The sequence below is a fragment of the Hemitrygon akajei genome, chromosome 5 (genome assembly GCF_048418815.1).
Source record: "Hemitrygon akajei chromosome 5, sHemAka1.3, whole genome shotgun sequence".
Classification (NCBI taxonomy): Eukaryota; Metazoa; Chordata; class Chondrichthyes; order Myliobatiformes; family Dasyatidae; genus Hemitrygon; species Hemitrygon akajei.
Genome location: NC_133128.1, coordinates 165,921,965 through 165,936,819, shown reverse-complemented (window position 1 = coordinate 165,936,819; position 14,855 = coordinate 165,921,965). Strand labels below are relative to the sequence as shown.

Sequence of the window (14,855 nt, the reverse complement as noted above, 5' to 3'; positions counted from 1 at the left end):
CGCAATCGAAAGGAAGGACATTAGCCTGGAGGATGTGGAATCGATATGGGTAGAGCTGCATAACACTAAGGGGCAGAAAACGCTGGTGGGAGTTGTGTACAGGCCACCTAACAGTAGTAGTGAGGTTGGGGATGGCATTAAACAGGAAATTAGAAATGCGTGCAATAAAGGAACAGTAGTTATAATGGGTGACTTCAATCTACATATAGATTGGGTGAACCAAATTGGTAAGGGTGCTGAGGAAGAGGATTTCTTGGAATGTATGCAGGATGGTTTTCTGAACCAACATGTCGAGGAACCAACTAGAGAGCAGGCCATTCTAGATTGGGTATTGAGCAATGAGGAAGGGTTAGTTAGCAATCTTGTCGTGCGAGGCCCCTTGGGTAAGAGTGACCATAATATGGTGGAATTCTTCATTAAGATGGAGAGTGACATAGTTAATTCAGAAACAAAGGTTCTGGACTTAAAGAAGGGTAACTTTGAAGGTATGAGATGTGAATTCGCTAAGATAGACTGGCAAATGATACTTAAAGGGTTGACGGTGGATATGCAATGGCAGGCATTTAAAGATTGCATGGATGAACTACAAAAATTGTTCATCCCAGTTTAGCAAAAGAATAAACCAGGGAAGGTAGAGCACCAGTGGCTGACAGGGGAAATTAGGGATAGTATCAAGTCCAAAGAAGAAACATATAAATTAGCAAAAAAAAAAGTGGCACACCTGAGGACTGGGAGAAATTCAGAGACCAGCAGAGGAGGACAAAGGGCTTAATTAAGAAAGGGAAAAAAGATTATGAGAGAAAGCTGGCAGGGAACATAAAAACTGACTGTAAAAGCTTTTATAGATACGTGAAAAGAAAAAGATTGGTCAAGACAAATGTAGGTCCTTTACAGTCAGAAACAGGTGAATTGATCATAGGGAACAAAGACATGGCAGACCAATTGAATAACTACTTTGGTTCTGTCCTCACTAAGGAGGACATAAATAATCTTCCGGAAATATTAAGGGACTGAGGGTCTAGTGAGATGGAGGAACTGAGGGAAATACATGTTAGTAGGGAAGTGGTGTTAGGTAAATTGAAGGGATTAAAGGCAGATAAATCCCCAGGACCAGATGGTCTGCATCCCAGAGTGCTTAAGGAAGTAGCCCAAGAAATAGTGGATGCATTAGTGATAATTTTTCAAAACTCCTTAGATTCTGGATTAGTTCCTGAGGATTGGAGGGTGGCTAATGTAACTCCACTTTTTAAAAAAGGAGGGAGGAAGAAACCGGGGAATTATAGACCGGTTAGCCTGACATCAGTGGTGGGGAAAATGCTAGAGTCAGTTATCAAAGATGTGATAACAGCACATTTGGAAAGAGGTGAAATCATCGGACAAAGTCAACCTGGATTTGTGAAAGGAAAATCATGTCTGACGAATCTTATAGAATTTTTTGAAGATGTAACTAGTAGAGTGGATAGGGGAGAGCCAGTGGATGTGGTATATTCAGATTTTCAAAAGGCTTTTGACAAGGTCCCACACAGGAGATTAGTGTGCAAACTTAAAGCACACGGTATTGGGGGTATGGTATTGATGTGGATAGAGAATTGGTTGGCAGACAGGAAGCAAAGAATGGGAGTAAATGGGACCTTTTCAGAATGGCAGTCAGTGACTAGTGGGGTACCGCAAGGCTCAGTACTGGGACCCCAGTTGTTTACAATATATATTAATGATTTAGACGAGGGAATTAAATGCAGCATCTCCAAGTTTGCAGATAACACGAAGCTGGGTGGCGGTGTTAGCTGTGAGGAGGATGCTAAGAGGATGCAGGGTGACTTGGACAGGTTAGGTGAGTGGGTAAATTCATGGCAGATGCAATTTAATGTGGATAAATGTGAGGTTATCCACTTTGGTTGCAAGAACAGGAAAACAGATTATTATCTGAATGGTGGTCGATTAGGAAAAGGGGAGATGCAACGAGACCTGGGTGTCATTGTACACCAGTCATTGAAGGTGGGCATGCAGGTACAGCAGGCGGTGAAAAAGGCAAATGGTATTTTGGTATTCATAGCAAAAAGATTTGAGTACAGGAGCAGGGAGGTTCTACTGCAGTTGTACAAGGCCTTGGTGAGACCGCACCTAGAATATTGTGTGCAGTTTTGGTCCCCTAATCTGAGGAAAGACATTCTTGCCATAGAGGGAGTACAGAGAAGGTTCACCAGATTGATTCCTGGGATGGCAGGACTTTCTTATGAAGAAAGACTGGATCGACTAGGCTTATACTCACTGGAATTTAGAAGATTGAGGGGGGATCTTATTGAAACGTATAAAATTCTAAAGGGATTGGACAGGCTAGATGCAGGAAGATTGTTTCTGATGTTGGGGAGGTCCAGAACGAGGGGTCACAGTTTAAGGATAAAGGGGAAGCCTTTTAGGACCGAGATGAGGTAAAACTTCTTCACACAGAGAGTGGTGAATTTATGGAATTCTCTGCCACAGGAAACAGTTGAGGCCAGTTCATTGGCTATATTTAAAAGGAAGTTAGATATGGCCCTTGTGGCGAAAGGGATCGGGGGTATGGAGAGAAAGCAGGTACAGGGTTCTGAGTTGGATGATCAGCCATGATCATACTGAATGGCGGTGCAGGCTTGAAGAGCTGAATGGCCTACTCCTGCACCTATTTTCTATGTTTCTATGTTTCTAAACACAGCTTAAATGTCATTTGTAAGATGACAGAAAAACAGGTCAGCATGGATTACATGGGCCGAACAGCCTGCTTCTATGCTGTATGACTATAAATTGGCAGATGATACCACAGGTGTTGGTAAAATTTCAGACGGTAATGAGGGGGTGAACAGGAGTGAGATAGATCAGCTGGTTGAGTGAAGTTGTAACAACAGCCTTATACTCAACATCAGCAAGACTAAGGAACTGATCGTGCATTCCAGGAAGATGAAGTTAAAAGAACACACAAGAGACCTCACTGTGTCAGCAATGGAAAGGGCGAGCAGTTTTATCTTCCTCCATTTCAGCATCTTGGAGGATCTATTATGGGCCCAACACATTGATGCACTTGTGAAGGAGGCATGCCAGTGCCTCTAGTTCAGTTTCAGGAGGTTTGGTAATCACCGAAGACTTGTAAATTTCTGCAGGTATACAGCAGAGAGTATTCTGACTGTTTGCATCACCACCTGGTGTGGAGGCTCCAATGCACAAGATTGGAAGTAGCTGCAGAAGGTTGTAGATTCAGCCAGCTCTATCATGGGCACATTCTTTCCCACTATTGACAGTATCTTTAAGAGGCATTGCCTCAAGGCTGTCAAGAATGACCCTCAGTATCTGGGATATGCACTCTTCTCATTACTGCCATCAGTGAGGAGGTACAGAAGCCTGAAAATCCACACTTTAAGAATAGCTTCTTTTCCTCTGTCATCAGATTTCTGAACATTATCTCACTGTTCATTTTTGTTATTTATTGTACTTTTAATGAGTTGCATTATACTGTTGTTTCAAAAGACAACTTTCACAGCATAGTTCAGTGATAATAAACCTGATTCTAGTAACAATCCCAGCAGCATCTATAGTCAAGTAACCAAATCACATGCATATTTGTATTTTGAATTTATGACAAATGAACAAATGAAGCATATTGGATTGGGAACAGATTATGAGTTTACTATTCCTGTTTAGAAGTCAATTTACCAATTTCTGTTTAATTTTGGCATCTCCCCACTTCAATTTCAGTCCTGAAGAAGGGTCTTGGCCTGAAACATTTACTGTTTATTCATTCCATTGATGTTGTCTGACCAGCTGAGTTCCTCCAGTAGTGAGTGAGTGAGTGAGTGAGTGAGTGAGTGAGTGAGTGAGTGAGTGAGTGAGTGAGTGTGTGTGTGTGTGTGTGTGTGTGTGTGTGTGTGTGTGTGTGTGTGTGTGTGTGTGTGTGTGTGTTGTTTAATACATTCATTTTCTTAAAAAAAACTACTGAACTACAAATAAAGCTTAGCAACTATAGAAATTATACATTTCTGTGGCTTGTGAAGTGATTTTTGATTGCTAATGCAAATTTCTGTCTATCAAATACTTCATTAATTGATAAAGTCATTAATAGAGAAATCCTGATGCATGCTGGGTGAGCATTTCAAGAAATAGTATATCCCAAGCCTATGACTATCTTTTCTGCCGTTTTCGTAACTAAAAATTTTGCTTAGACGCTTGAAGGCAAATTAATATAAAGGCAAGAAACATGCAATTCTAGAAACTTTGGATTAACTTTAACGGGGGGAAGGGTAAATTTGGACCAGATTCTTATCACGCATGGGTGTCAAACCCTAAATCAATACTAGCAAATCTTTGTTATATTCTAAACATTATTCATCCCCTCCACAGCCTCTTCAATTCGTGGTGAAGGTCAGGAATTCCCCCTCAAAATATTGTATTCTTGTAATTTCTCACGCCCCTACACTTGCAGAGTCCTTCAATGAAGCACTCAAATTGTTACGAAAGAATTACAATAAAAGGGTATATGAGAAAATTGAGACTGTTCTTAGAAGAGTACAGATGTGTTTTGATCCCGAAGAGAGCACGGTAAGCAGACTGGAATCCGGAGGTCAGCGTGTGCCTGGACAGAAGGGACACCAGCGCCCCTTAGCGCGCATACTCGGCCAAAGTTGCCAATGCTGTTGAGAGGAGGAGGAGGGACGGGGCGGGGTCGGGGTCGGGGATGTGAACATTTTGTTATTAGTGTTATCTCGTGGTTTTAGACGCCTGGTTGAGCTCCAGAGTAAGTTTCAGGGAGCACGTATAGTTTTGACTCAATGAGCATTGAAATAAAATATGAGACTTGAAAAGTTTCCAATTGGCTGGAGAGACATCTGGGTAACGGTAGTGCTATATTATTTATTCAGAACGGTACACCTGTACAATCTGGATTTGAAAAATCCCATCCAGTTTAAAGGGACAGGAGGAACATATTTTGGTTATTCGGTAATATTGCACAGTAGTAAAGACAAAAAATGGTGAGTTTCAGTTTTGAAGTATGTTAAAATGAAGATTTTTAAAACAAGCCAAATTTGAGTAAATGTTGTGGAATTTATTATTGTAACTTTGAACAGTGTACTGCTCAAATTCATGCTGAATTTAGCAGAGAAAACATGATTTAGATAGTTTGCAGATTTAAAATATTCTACTTGGTAGAAAAGTTTTGGTAGCATTATTTTGCCAGTGCTTGGAAAGTTTGTAACTAATGGCTGTACGGATTTGTTTCCCCCCTTTACCTTACCATTTGCCACTGTAGGTTTGTGGTTGGGGCCCCAAAAGCAAATTCTTCCGTCGATAAAGTAACAGTAAATCCCGGAGTTATTTACAAATGTGCAATCGGCCAAAATCCTGACCAGGAGTGCGAAGAAATCGTTTTCGGTGAGTTACAATGGCATTATAGTTTTGTCTGTGATATTATGGTAAAGAGGAATGCTGAAACGCCAGTATGTAAATATCATATTCATGCTGAGTTGGATCCTTGTGTGGGAGAGCTCATCCGGGTGTTTTCCAGCGTTTTGCTGCCATTTTCATCTCCAACAAATAAGATTTTTTAAAAAAAAGCAGTTCCATGGGTGCTCTTTATTTGATAATGCCACTTGTGTGTAGATCATAACAATTTTGGATATGCAAGTGTAAAACATGCCCCAGATGCCATCACTTCCATTTCTTCTTATTAAAGAACATCCATGGGATATCTAGTTGAATTTCATCAGCCCCCATATGCCTCCCCCCAGCACTTCAACCTGAATCAGTCACTATGCAATCTTGATGCATTTGAAAGTGATGTTTGCTCAACTACATAATTAAACTGTTAACCATGAAGTATTGCAGAAGTATGGTTAAGTTGTGTGTCTCGCACAGTCATCGTGATGAAACTATCAGTAAAGGTAACAGCAAATTCAGTTTCCCCACATGTAAAATCTTGGAATCCTGAGGTTACAATCATCGGTTTGCATTCAACAGCAAACTGCAGTCCAATGAATTCCTGGTACAGTCCAGCCAGTGAACTGCATGCAACATAGGTAATATGAACAACACTTTAATTACAATAAATAAAAGTCAAACACTGAAGATGCTGGGAATCTGAAATCAAGACGTAAAGCACAGGAAATGCTCAGCAAATCGGACAGCATCTCTGGAAAGTTTAACAATTTATCGCCTCTCGGTCTTTTGGCTAAGATCAGGTGTAGTACCAATTTATGTTTCAGGTCAAACACTTCTCTGACAAAGCATCTTGATTCACTTTCTGTAGATGTTGTGTGGCTATTTAATGTTTCCAGTGTTTCCTGTTTCTAAGTTATCACCCTGCCACAGACACTGAGTGCTATGTTTTAAGAGACGTGGAGATTATTCTCCTGTTAACTTTAATGTGGAACAAAATGGTGCCAGTATAGTCGTTTTTTAAGAAAATGAGTATTTTAAACAAAAACTTGATGAATTGGTGTTGAATCACATTTTGGCTACATATCCAACACTAGTTCAAGGGACAGTCCTTTGTCATCCACCTGGGCACATTGCAGCTCTCAGGACCCTATGCTAATTTCAACAGTCAAAGAAAAATCAGCTTTTCCTGTTTACCTCTGACCTGGCTTTAAGTTTTTCAAGTGTGTTCTATTTTTATTGCAGATTTGCAGCATCTGCAGTTTTGTGATCGTGTGTTGTGCAGATGAAAATAACTTCTAATACTAGCCAGTAGAACACAAATGCAGCAACATGTTGTCATTAAGAGATAAAGTATACAGCTGTTGGCTACAAATTAGTACTAAAAGAGAACATTAGAAATCCCCAACAGATCAGGCATCATCTGTGGGGGGAGGGGGGAGAGAGAGTAAAATGAATTAATATTACAGGTGTATGACTTTGCCACACAAATGGCCAGATCAGGCCAGTGACAAATAGGCAAGGCTGATTTTTCTGGACTGTTGAAATTAGCATTGAGTCTTGTGGGTTGCAGGGTGCCCATGTAGATGACGAGGGTCTATCCCTTAAACTTGTATTGGACATGAAACCAAAGTCAGAAAGCTCACAGTGGGGTGGAGGATTAAAGCTTCAGGCAAATGGAAGCTCATGCTGACCATTGTGTACCAGATGACCAGCGGAACGTGTGGTAACATCTGCGAGCTGCCAGTTGTTGTCAGTGCAAGCTTGGCATTTCACTGCATGTTTCAAGTGATTAAAAAAATGAATCTGATCTGGAATCGTTCCGCAAAACTGGAAGCTCGTGTTCAACGTACGTTCCTTCTGATCTCCGACCGACTTCCAGCATTTAAAATGCACGTTTTCTCGCCTTTTCCAGTCTGAATGAAATGAGCTTTCTGTTTTTTTTTCACTAAGGCAGGGCTTCCCAACCTATTTTATCCCCTGGGGTTGGGAGCACTCCAAAGAGTATTTCCAGCATTTGTTACCTACTTTCCGTTTCTAGCATCTGCATTTCTTTTTGCTTATTGTTTGAAACTGATGGGGAGAACCACACCAGAGAGAGGATGTCAGTGAAGCTAACTTGCCAAGGTACAGAATTTGACTGAAGAAAAACAAGTGCATCATCAATGACACCGGAAGCAAGGAGCTGGAGAGGAAGTCGATTCCAATGTCCACGCAGCTCCTGAGCACCATAATTTGGACCTATTAACTTTGTAGTTTATCCTTATGCAGTTATGAGAGTGTGTGCCAAATAGCTAGTACAATTCTGGGATATCCAAAACATGAAAAAAATACTTCTCCATGTATTCTTACCTGTGTAAGTTAGAACTCAGATAGCTTGCACAATGGTTACAAATTTCAGGCCTACGTCAAATATTAATTTTGATCCAGCATTGTTGATAACTGTTGTTCGTGGACCCCATGTCTTGTGCACTGACAAACCCAAAGTAAGTGGTGCAAGATAGAGTTTTTGCTTTGCAGTTTGAGTTGGAAGCTAAGAGCAGACATTTCATAAAATATTCCAGCAGGTGTATAACTGCTGGGTTATGACAAGGTTGACTGAGGTTGCATCTTGCACTTCACTGCAGTGAATGAATTGAGTTGCTCGTGCACAGCTCATCTTCAGATGCAGCTTGCTTGTTGGTGGGCGTTGTGACAGTGAACAAAGTCACTGGAGAGAACTTGAAGCTGGTGATAGAGAAGTCTTTGTTCATCACCAAATGCAGGCACTTTCATGGAGACGCTCTTGGTAGAGGCTCATAAACCCAAAAGAATATAATATTTTCAATCCCCTTAACATCAAAGGGAACAGCAGTTGGTTCAATACTATTTGAATGGTTACAATGACGTCATTCACTTCAATATTGCGGGTTGACAGTACTTTCTTTTGAATTACGTATCTACAGTGGGAGATAATGTTCACAAAGAACATTGTGAATGATAACAAAATAACTCACTTTGCCACAAAGTAATTCACAAAAATAGTCTAAAAGTGTCTGATGACAGAACCAAGCAACCCAAAATTAATGCTGTCAGGGTTATCTGAGTATTCAAATATCCTGAGTACTGTACACAAAACACCATTGATTGCCTGCACCAGTGACCATGTTTGATATAAGACATAAAAGTAGAATTAAGGCCATTTGGCCCATCGAGTCTGCTCTGCCATTCAATCATGGCTGATTCCTTTTTTCCCTCCTCAGCCCCACTCCACAGCCTTCTCCCCATAACCTTTGATGCTCTGTCCAATCAAGAACGTATCAAGCTCTGACTTAAATACACCCAATGACTTAGCCTCCACAGCTGCCAGTGGTAATAAATTCCACAAATTCACCACCCTCTGGCTGAAGAAATTTCTCCACATCTCTATTTTAAATGGATGCCTCTCTATCCTGAGGCTGTGCCCTCTTGTCCTGGACTCCCTGCCATGGGAAACATCCTTTCTGTATCTACTCTGTCCAGGCCTTTCAACATTCAAAAGATTTCAATGAAATCCCCTTCATCCTTCTAAATTGAGTACAGACCCAGAGTGATCAAACATTCCTTCTGAACCTCTTTGCACCAATGCCAGCACTTCTTGGATGAGGAGCCCCAGAACTGTTCACAATACTCGAGGTGAGGCCTCAGCAGCGCCTTGTAAAGCCTCAGCATCACATCCCTGCTCTTGCATTCTAGACCTCTTGAAATGAATGCTAACATTGCATTTGCCTTCCTCACCACCTACTCTACCTGCAAGTTAGGGTGTTCTGCACAAGGACTCTCAAGTTCCATTGCATCTCAGATTTTTGGATTTTCTCCCCATTTAGAAAATAGTCCACAGGTTTATTTCTACTACCAAAATGCATGACCATGCATTTTCCAACATTATATTTTATTTACCATTTACTTGCCCATTCTCCTAATCTGTCTAAATAGTTCCATAGTCTTTCTGTTTCTTCAACACAACTTTCATATAATCGGTAAACTTGTCAACAAAGCCATCTATTCCATCATCTAAATCATTGATATAGAGCACAAAAAGGAATGGTCCCAACACTGACCCTTGCGGAACACCACTCGTCTCTGGCAGCCAACCAGAAAGAGCTCCTTTTATTCCCATTCGCTGCCTTCTATCAGTCAGCTAATGATCTAACCATGTTAAAAACTTCCCTGTAATACCATGGGCTCTTAATTTGATAAGCAATCTTACGTGTGTCACCTTGTCAAAGGCCTTCTGAAAGTCCAAATATACAACACCCACTGCTTCCCCTTTATTCTACTTGTAATCTCTTCAAGGAGTTCCAACAGCTTTGTCAGGCAGGATTTTCCCTGAAGGAAACCATACTGACTTTGTACTATTTTGTCCTGTGTAGCCAAGTACTCCATAACCTCATCCTTAACAATTGACTCCAACATCTTCAAACCACTGAGGTCTGGAAAACTGGTCTATAATTTCCTTTCTGCTGCCTTCCTCGTTTCATAAAGAGTGGAGTGACATTTGCATATGTTAAGTGACAACATCCTTCTGGTCTGCCAGCTTGAGTTCAAGTCACAATGATGCAAATAACATAACCCACAATGCCTGGTTTGATACAGGCCAATCAACACAACTGTCTTAGCCTCATGGTCACTATTTTGCAAACCATATTATTCAGTCTGTGAACCAGCTTGTTTATTTGTAAAGGTGTGTTTTTAAATTTAATTTACTGCTCTCAATTTACAATCCACATTAAGAACTGAAGACTAGTTCTTGTTTGAATTAATACCTGCTATAATCGCATAACTACAGAATACTTCCCTACATACCCTCCTCTTGATCCCTGGACAGAAATCTGTCCCAAGAAGGCCAAACTTAAATGGGAATCTAATTAAGTATGGCAGCAAAAATGCCCTTTACTTCAGATCTCTTCCCTGGTTACCAACCTATCATGTCCCTACGTGCATTTACTTTGACATCATTATCCCTAAATGGCTATATACAAGAGCAGAGACGGCAATCAAATGTTATTGAAAGTTGATTACACCCCCTTCTTGGCTACTTTTGTCTTCTCGATTTCAATAGTGTTTAAAATGTTGCTTTGTCATTCGTGTTCTTGTTGCCTCCTTCTCTGCTGGCCCTTTGCACTTTACATAGAAACATAGAAAATGTACAGCACAATACAGGCCCTTCAGCCCACAATGCTTTGCTGAACACGTATGTACTTTAGAAATTGCCAAGGGTTACCGAAAGCCCTCTATTTTTCTAAGCTCCATGTACCTATACAGGAGTCTCTTCAAAGATCCTATCGTATCTGCCTCCACCACTGTCGCCGGCAGCCCATTGCATGCACTTATCAATCTCTTTGTAAAAAAAAAACTTACCCCTGACATCTTCTCTGTACCTTCTTCCAAGCACCTTAAAACTGTGCCCTCTCGAGTTAGCCATTTGAGCCCTGGGAAAAAGCCTCTGACTATTCAGCAATCAATGCCTCTCATCACCTTAAACACCTCTATCAGGTCACCTCTCATCCTCCATCGCTCCAAGGAGAAAAGACCGAGTTCACTCAACCTATTCTTATAGGCATGCTCCCCAAACATACCTATGCAGAATGCCACGCAAATATCCCCTGAACATTTGCCACATTTCTGCTGTACATTTCCCTGAGAACATCTATTCTCAATTTATGCTTCCAAGTTCCTGCCTAATAGCTTCACATTTCCCCTTACTCCAATTAAACACTTCCCTAACTTGTCTGTTCCTATCCTCTCCAATGCTATGGTAAAGGAGATAGAATTGTGATTATTATCTCCAAAATGCTCTCCCACTGAGAGATCTGACACCTAAGCAGGTTCATTTCCCAATACCAGATCAAGTACAGCCTCTCCTCTTGTAGGCTTATCTACATATTGTGTCAGAAAAACTTCCTGAACACATCTAACAAACTCCATCCCATCTAAACCCTTTGCTCTAGGGAGATGCCAAACAATATTTGGGAAATTAAAATCTCATACCATGACAACCCCGTTATTATTACACCTTTCCAGAATCTGTCTCCCTAAATGCTCCTCGATGTCCCAGTCGAGTTATTGACCTCTTCCTGTTTCTAACTTCAATGACAAGAAACTCAGTAAACAATCCCTTCATGACTTCCTCCTTTTCTGCAACTGTGACACGATCTCTGATCAGCAGTGCCACTCCCGACCTCTTTATCCTCCCATCCTGTCCTTTCTGTAACATCTAAAGCCTGGCGCTCTTAAGTATCCATTCCTGCCCCTGAGCTAACAAGTCTCTGTAATGGCCACAATATCATAGCTCCAAGTACTGATGCATGCTTTAAGCTCATCTGCTTTGTTCATGATGCATCTTGCATTGAAATAGACACATCTCAAACCATCGGTGTGAGCAAGTCTCTTCTCTGTCACCTGCCTATCCTCCCTCTCGCACTGTCTCCAAGCTTTTTCTATTTGTGAGCCAACTGCCCCTTCCTCCATTTCTTCAGTTCAGTCCCCCCCCCCCCCCCAGCAATTCTAGTTTAAACTCTCACCAATAGCCTTAGCAAATCTCCCTGCCAGGATATTGGTCTCCCTCGGATTCAAATGCAACCCATCCTTTTTGTACAGGTCACGCCTGCCCCATAAAAGGTCCCAATGATCCAGAAATCTGAATCCCTGCCTCCTGCTCCAATCCCTCAGCCACGCATTCATCCTCCACCTTGCTCTATTCTTACCTATTCCTATACTCACTGTCACATGGCACAGGCAGTAATCCTGAGATTACTACCTTTTGAGGTCCTGCTTTTCAACTTCCTTTCTAACTTCCTGTAGTCTGTTTTCAGGCTCCCTTTTCCTACCTATGTCATCGGTACCAATATGTACCATGACCTCTGGCTGTTCACATTCCCACTTCAGGATATCATGGACGCGATCAGAAACATCCCGGGCCCTGGCACCTGGGAGGCAAACTACCATCAGTGTTTCTTTCCTGCATCCACAGAATCGCCTGTCTGACCCCCTGACTATAGACTCCCCTATCACTGCTGCCTTCCTCTTCCTTTCCTTACCCTTCTGAGCCACAGGGCCAGACTCTGCTGGAGGCGTGGCCACTATTGCTTCCCCCAGGTAGGCCATCCTCCCAACAGTACTCAAACAAGAGTACTTATTGCTAAGGGAAACAGCCACAGGGGTACTCTCTAGTATCTGACTCTTTCCCTTCCCTCTCCTGACTGTCACCCACTTAACTGTATCCTGAGGCCCCGGTGTGACTACCTGCCTATAGCTCCTCTCTATCACCTCCTCACTTTCCCTGACCAGATGAAGGTCATCGAGCTACATCTCCAGTTCCCTAAAGTGGTCCTTTAGGAACTGCAGCTCAACACACCTGGCGCAGTCTCCCGGACTTCCCTCATCTGATATCCTGTACAGAACACCAGTCTCACAGACATGCTTCCTGTTTCTATTCCTCACAGGTAACTTGACTCACCTCAACCCGATATCGCCGAAGCCCAAATGAGCCAAAGCCCTCCCACTCTGCCTCCGATCACTCCGTCGATGACAGCAGTATCTCCTTCTTATCCTTTTTAGTTGCATCCTTATCTTTGCCCCTTTTATTGTATGTTAGCTAAATTTCAGCAATGGCTATGAGTCGTCATAATGTGAGTAAGGGAACTGTATCAGGTTCACAGGCAATAGTTCACATTCACATTCTACACCATGACGATGGATTATCAGAGTAATCTGACAACAAGTGCTCCAGTTTCATTGATCGATGTACAGGAGGGTTTGGGGTGGTCTCTATTCAAGTAGCTGCAAGAAACTCAACCTAATTGCAGCACTTCCCACACTGTCCCTTTGATTACTGGCCCAAACACTGCTCATTTGTACCCACCCCCGTTTCAAGCTGGGCTGTCTGCCTTTAGATGCTGTGTGCAATTTCTTCTTTCTCAGTCTCCCTTGCCATCAAGATTATGGAAATTATTGTCTTCAGCATAACTTGGATCATTTCTCATCTATTTTCCCCAATATCTTTTTATTCTAATCTTATACAACTAGTCTAACTCCCAGAACCTAACTCTTCATTACCAAGTACCATTACTGTTTTACCGCAATGTGCTGTTGATGGCTCACTGATACACTGCCTCTGTGTCCTGTGCATTTGCATTCCTATTCTCTTTTATCTGCGCACCGTCTTCCATCGAGACAGGACAGATGTGATGCAACAGGCACTTAGCTTAGTTCACCATTTAGATTCTCTGTAATGACATTGATAGTGGGTAGAATTGTTCTGTCTGTGTGCGTGATATGAAGGTGAGTTGCACAGCTGAATGTGAGTCCAGTGTTTCCTCTGGCTGCCTCACTGGGTCTGCACACTAACACAAGTGTCAGTTATCAGAAGCACAAAAAGCTATTGATGTTTGATATGCTAAGTGACAACATTAGTCTGGTATGCCAACCTGAACTCAAGTCACAATGGTACAAATAACTTGGCCCATGTTGCCTGGTTTGATGCAGCCCAGTCAACACAAGTCCATTGTCTTCACATTTGCTGATGCACACACAAATGTCTCATGATTACCATTTTGCAAACTATATCTCTTATCTGTTTTTTTCAAAGGTGTACTTTTAACTTTACTGCTTGCACTTACCAATCCACATTAAGAACTGACAACCGTTTCTTGTCTCAATTTGTATCTGATATATTGACATACTGTAACTTCCGAATACTCCGTAACAGGCATAAAACTGGATTTATTGCCATAGCTTGATCAACAAATTTAAAGAGAGGAAACAAGAGAGTAGCAACCTCACACGAACTTCAGTGATTGCATTTTAATTTCTGTCATTAAAATAACTGTTGCCTTGCCCTTGTGTTCCACAAATCTAAGATCTAAATAGAATAATCGTAACAGGTGGATGCTGCAACTTTTTGGTTTCGCTTGAACAAATGGACCCAAACTCGGTAGTTCCTTCAAAACCCACTTTATTGTTAATACAGAGAAGAAAATACAGAGTTGCGAGAAATGTGTTGTACACTACCTACACCACTAATAGGTAGGGCTAACTTAAGCAAACCCCTATAGTCTACACTGCCGAATGCACTTAGCAACGTCTGCGTGGTGCCTGAAGCAGGCGATCGACCGTGGACTGGCTAGGGTGGAGGTCCTTGGGCCGGTTCAGCTGCTCGGCCCGAAGGTGGGACCCAGGTGAGTGGTCTGCCCAAGAAGGGACTTGCCCACCTTTATAGCACTTTCGCCACCTCCCAGTCCAGCTGGAAGGGGCCAGGCATCCAATTCGACACTTACATGGCCCCAGTTTAGCCAATCCAAGTCCCAGTCATGTGTTAAGCCAACATACATCCTCCATTCCTGCAAGTCCCACAACTGGGTGACCTTCAACAGTCGGCCTCTGCTTCTTCAGGGACAATGCATCCTATTAAGCTTACAATTTAAAAAACATTTTTA

At 42.1% G+C, this 14,855-nt stretch overlaps 1 protein-coding gene across 1 annotated transcript in view; it reads left to right on the top strand.

Moving 5' to 3' along the window:
- Window positions 1-4,735: 4,735 nt before the first annotated feature.
- itga4 (integrin alpha 4) overlaps window positions 4,736-14,855 on the top strand; it is a 150,080-nt gene continuing 139,960 nt past the window's right edge. The window contains exons 1-2 of the mRNA XM_073047085.1: window positions 4,736-4,997; window positions 5,276-5,397. Coding sequence (XP_072903186.1) covers window positions 4,816-4,997; window positions 5,276-5,397 — 304 coding nt within the window. The 5' untranslated portion in view covers window positions 4,736-4,815. The remainder of the gene's footprint in view (window positions 4,998-5,275; window positions 5,398-14,855) is intronic.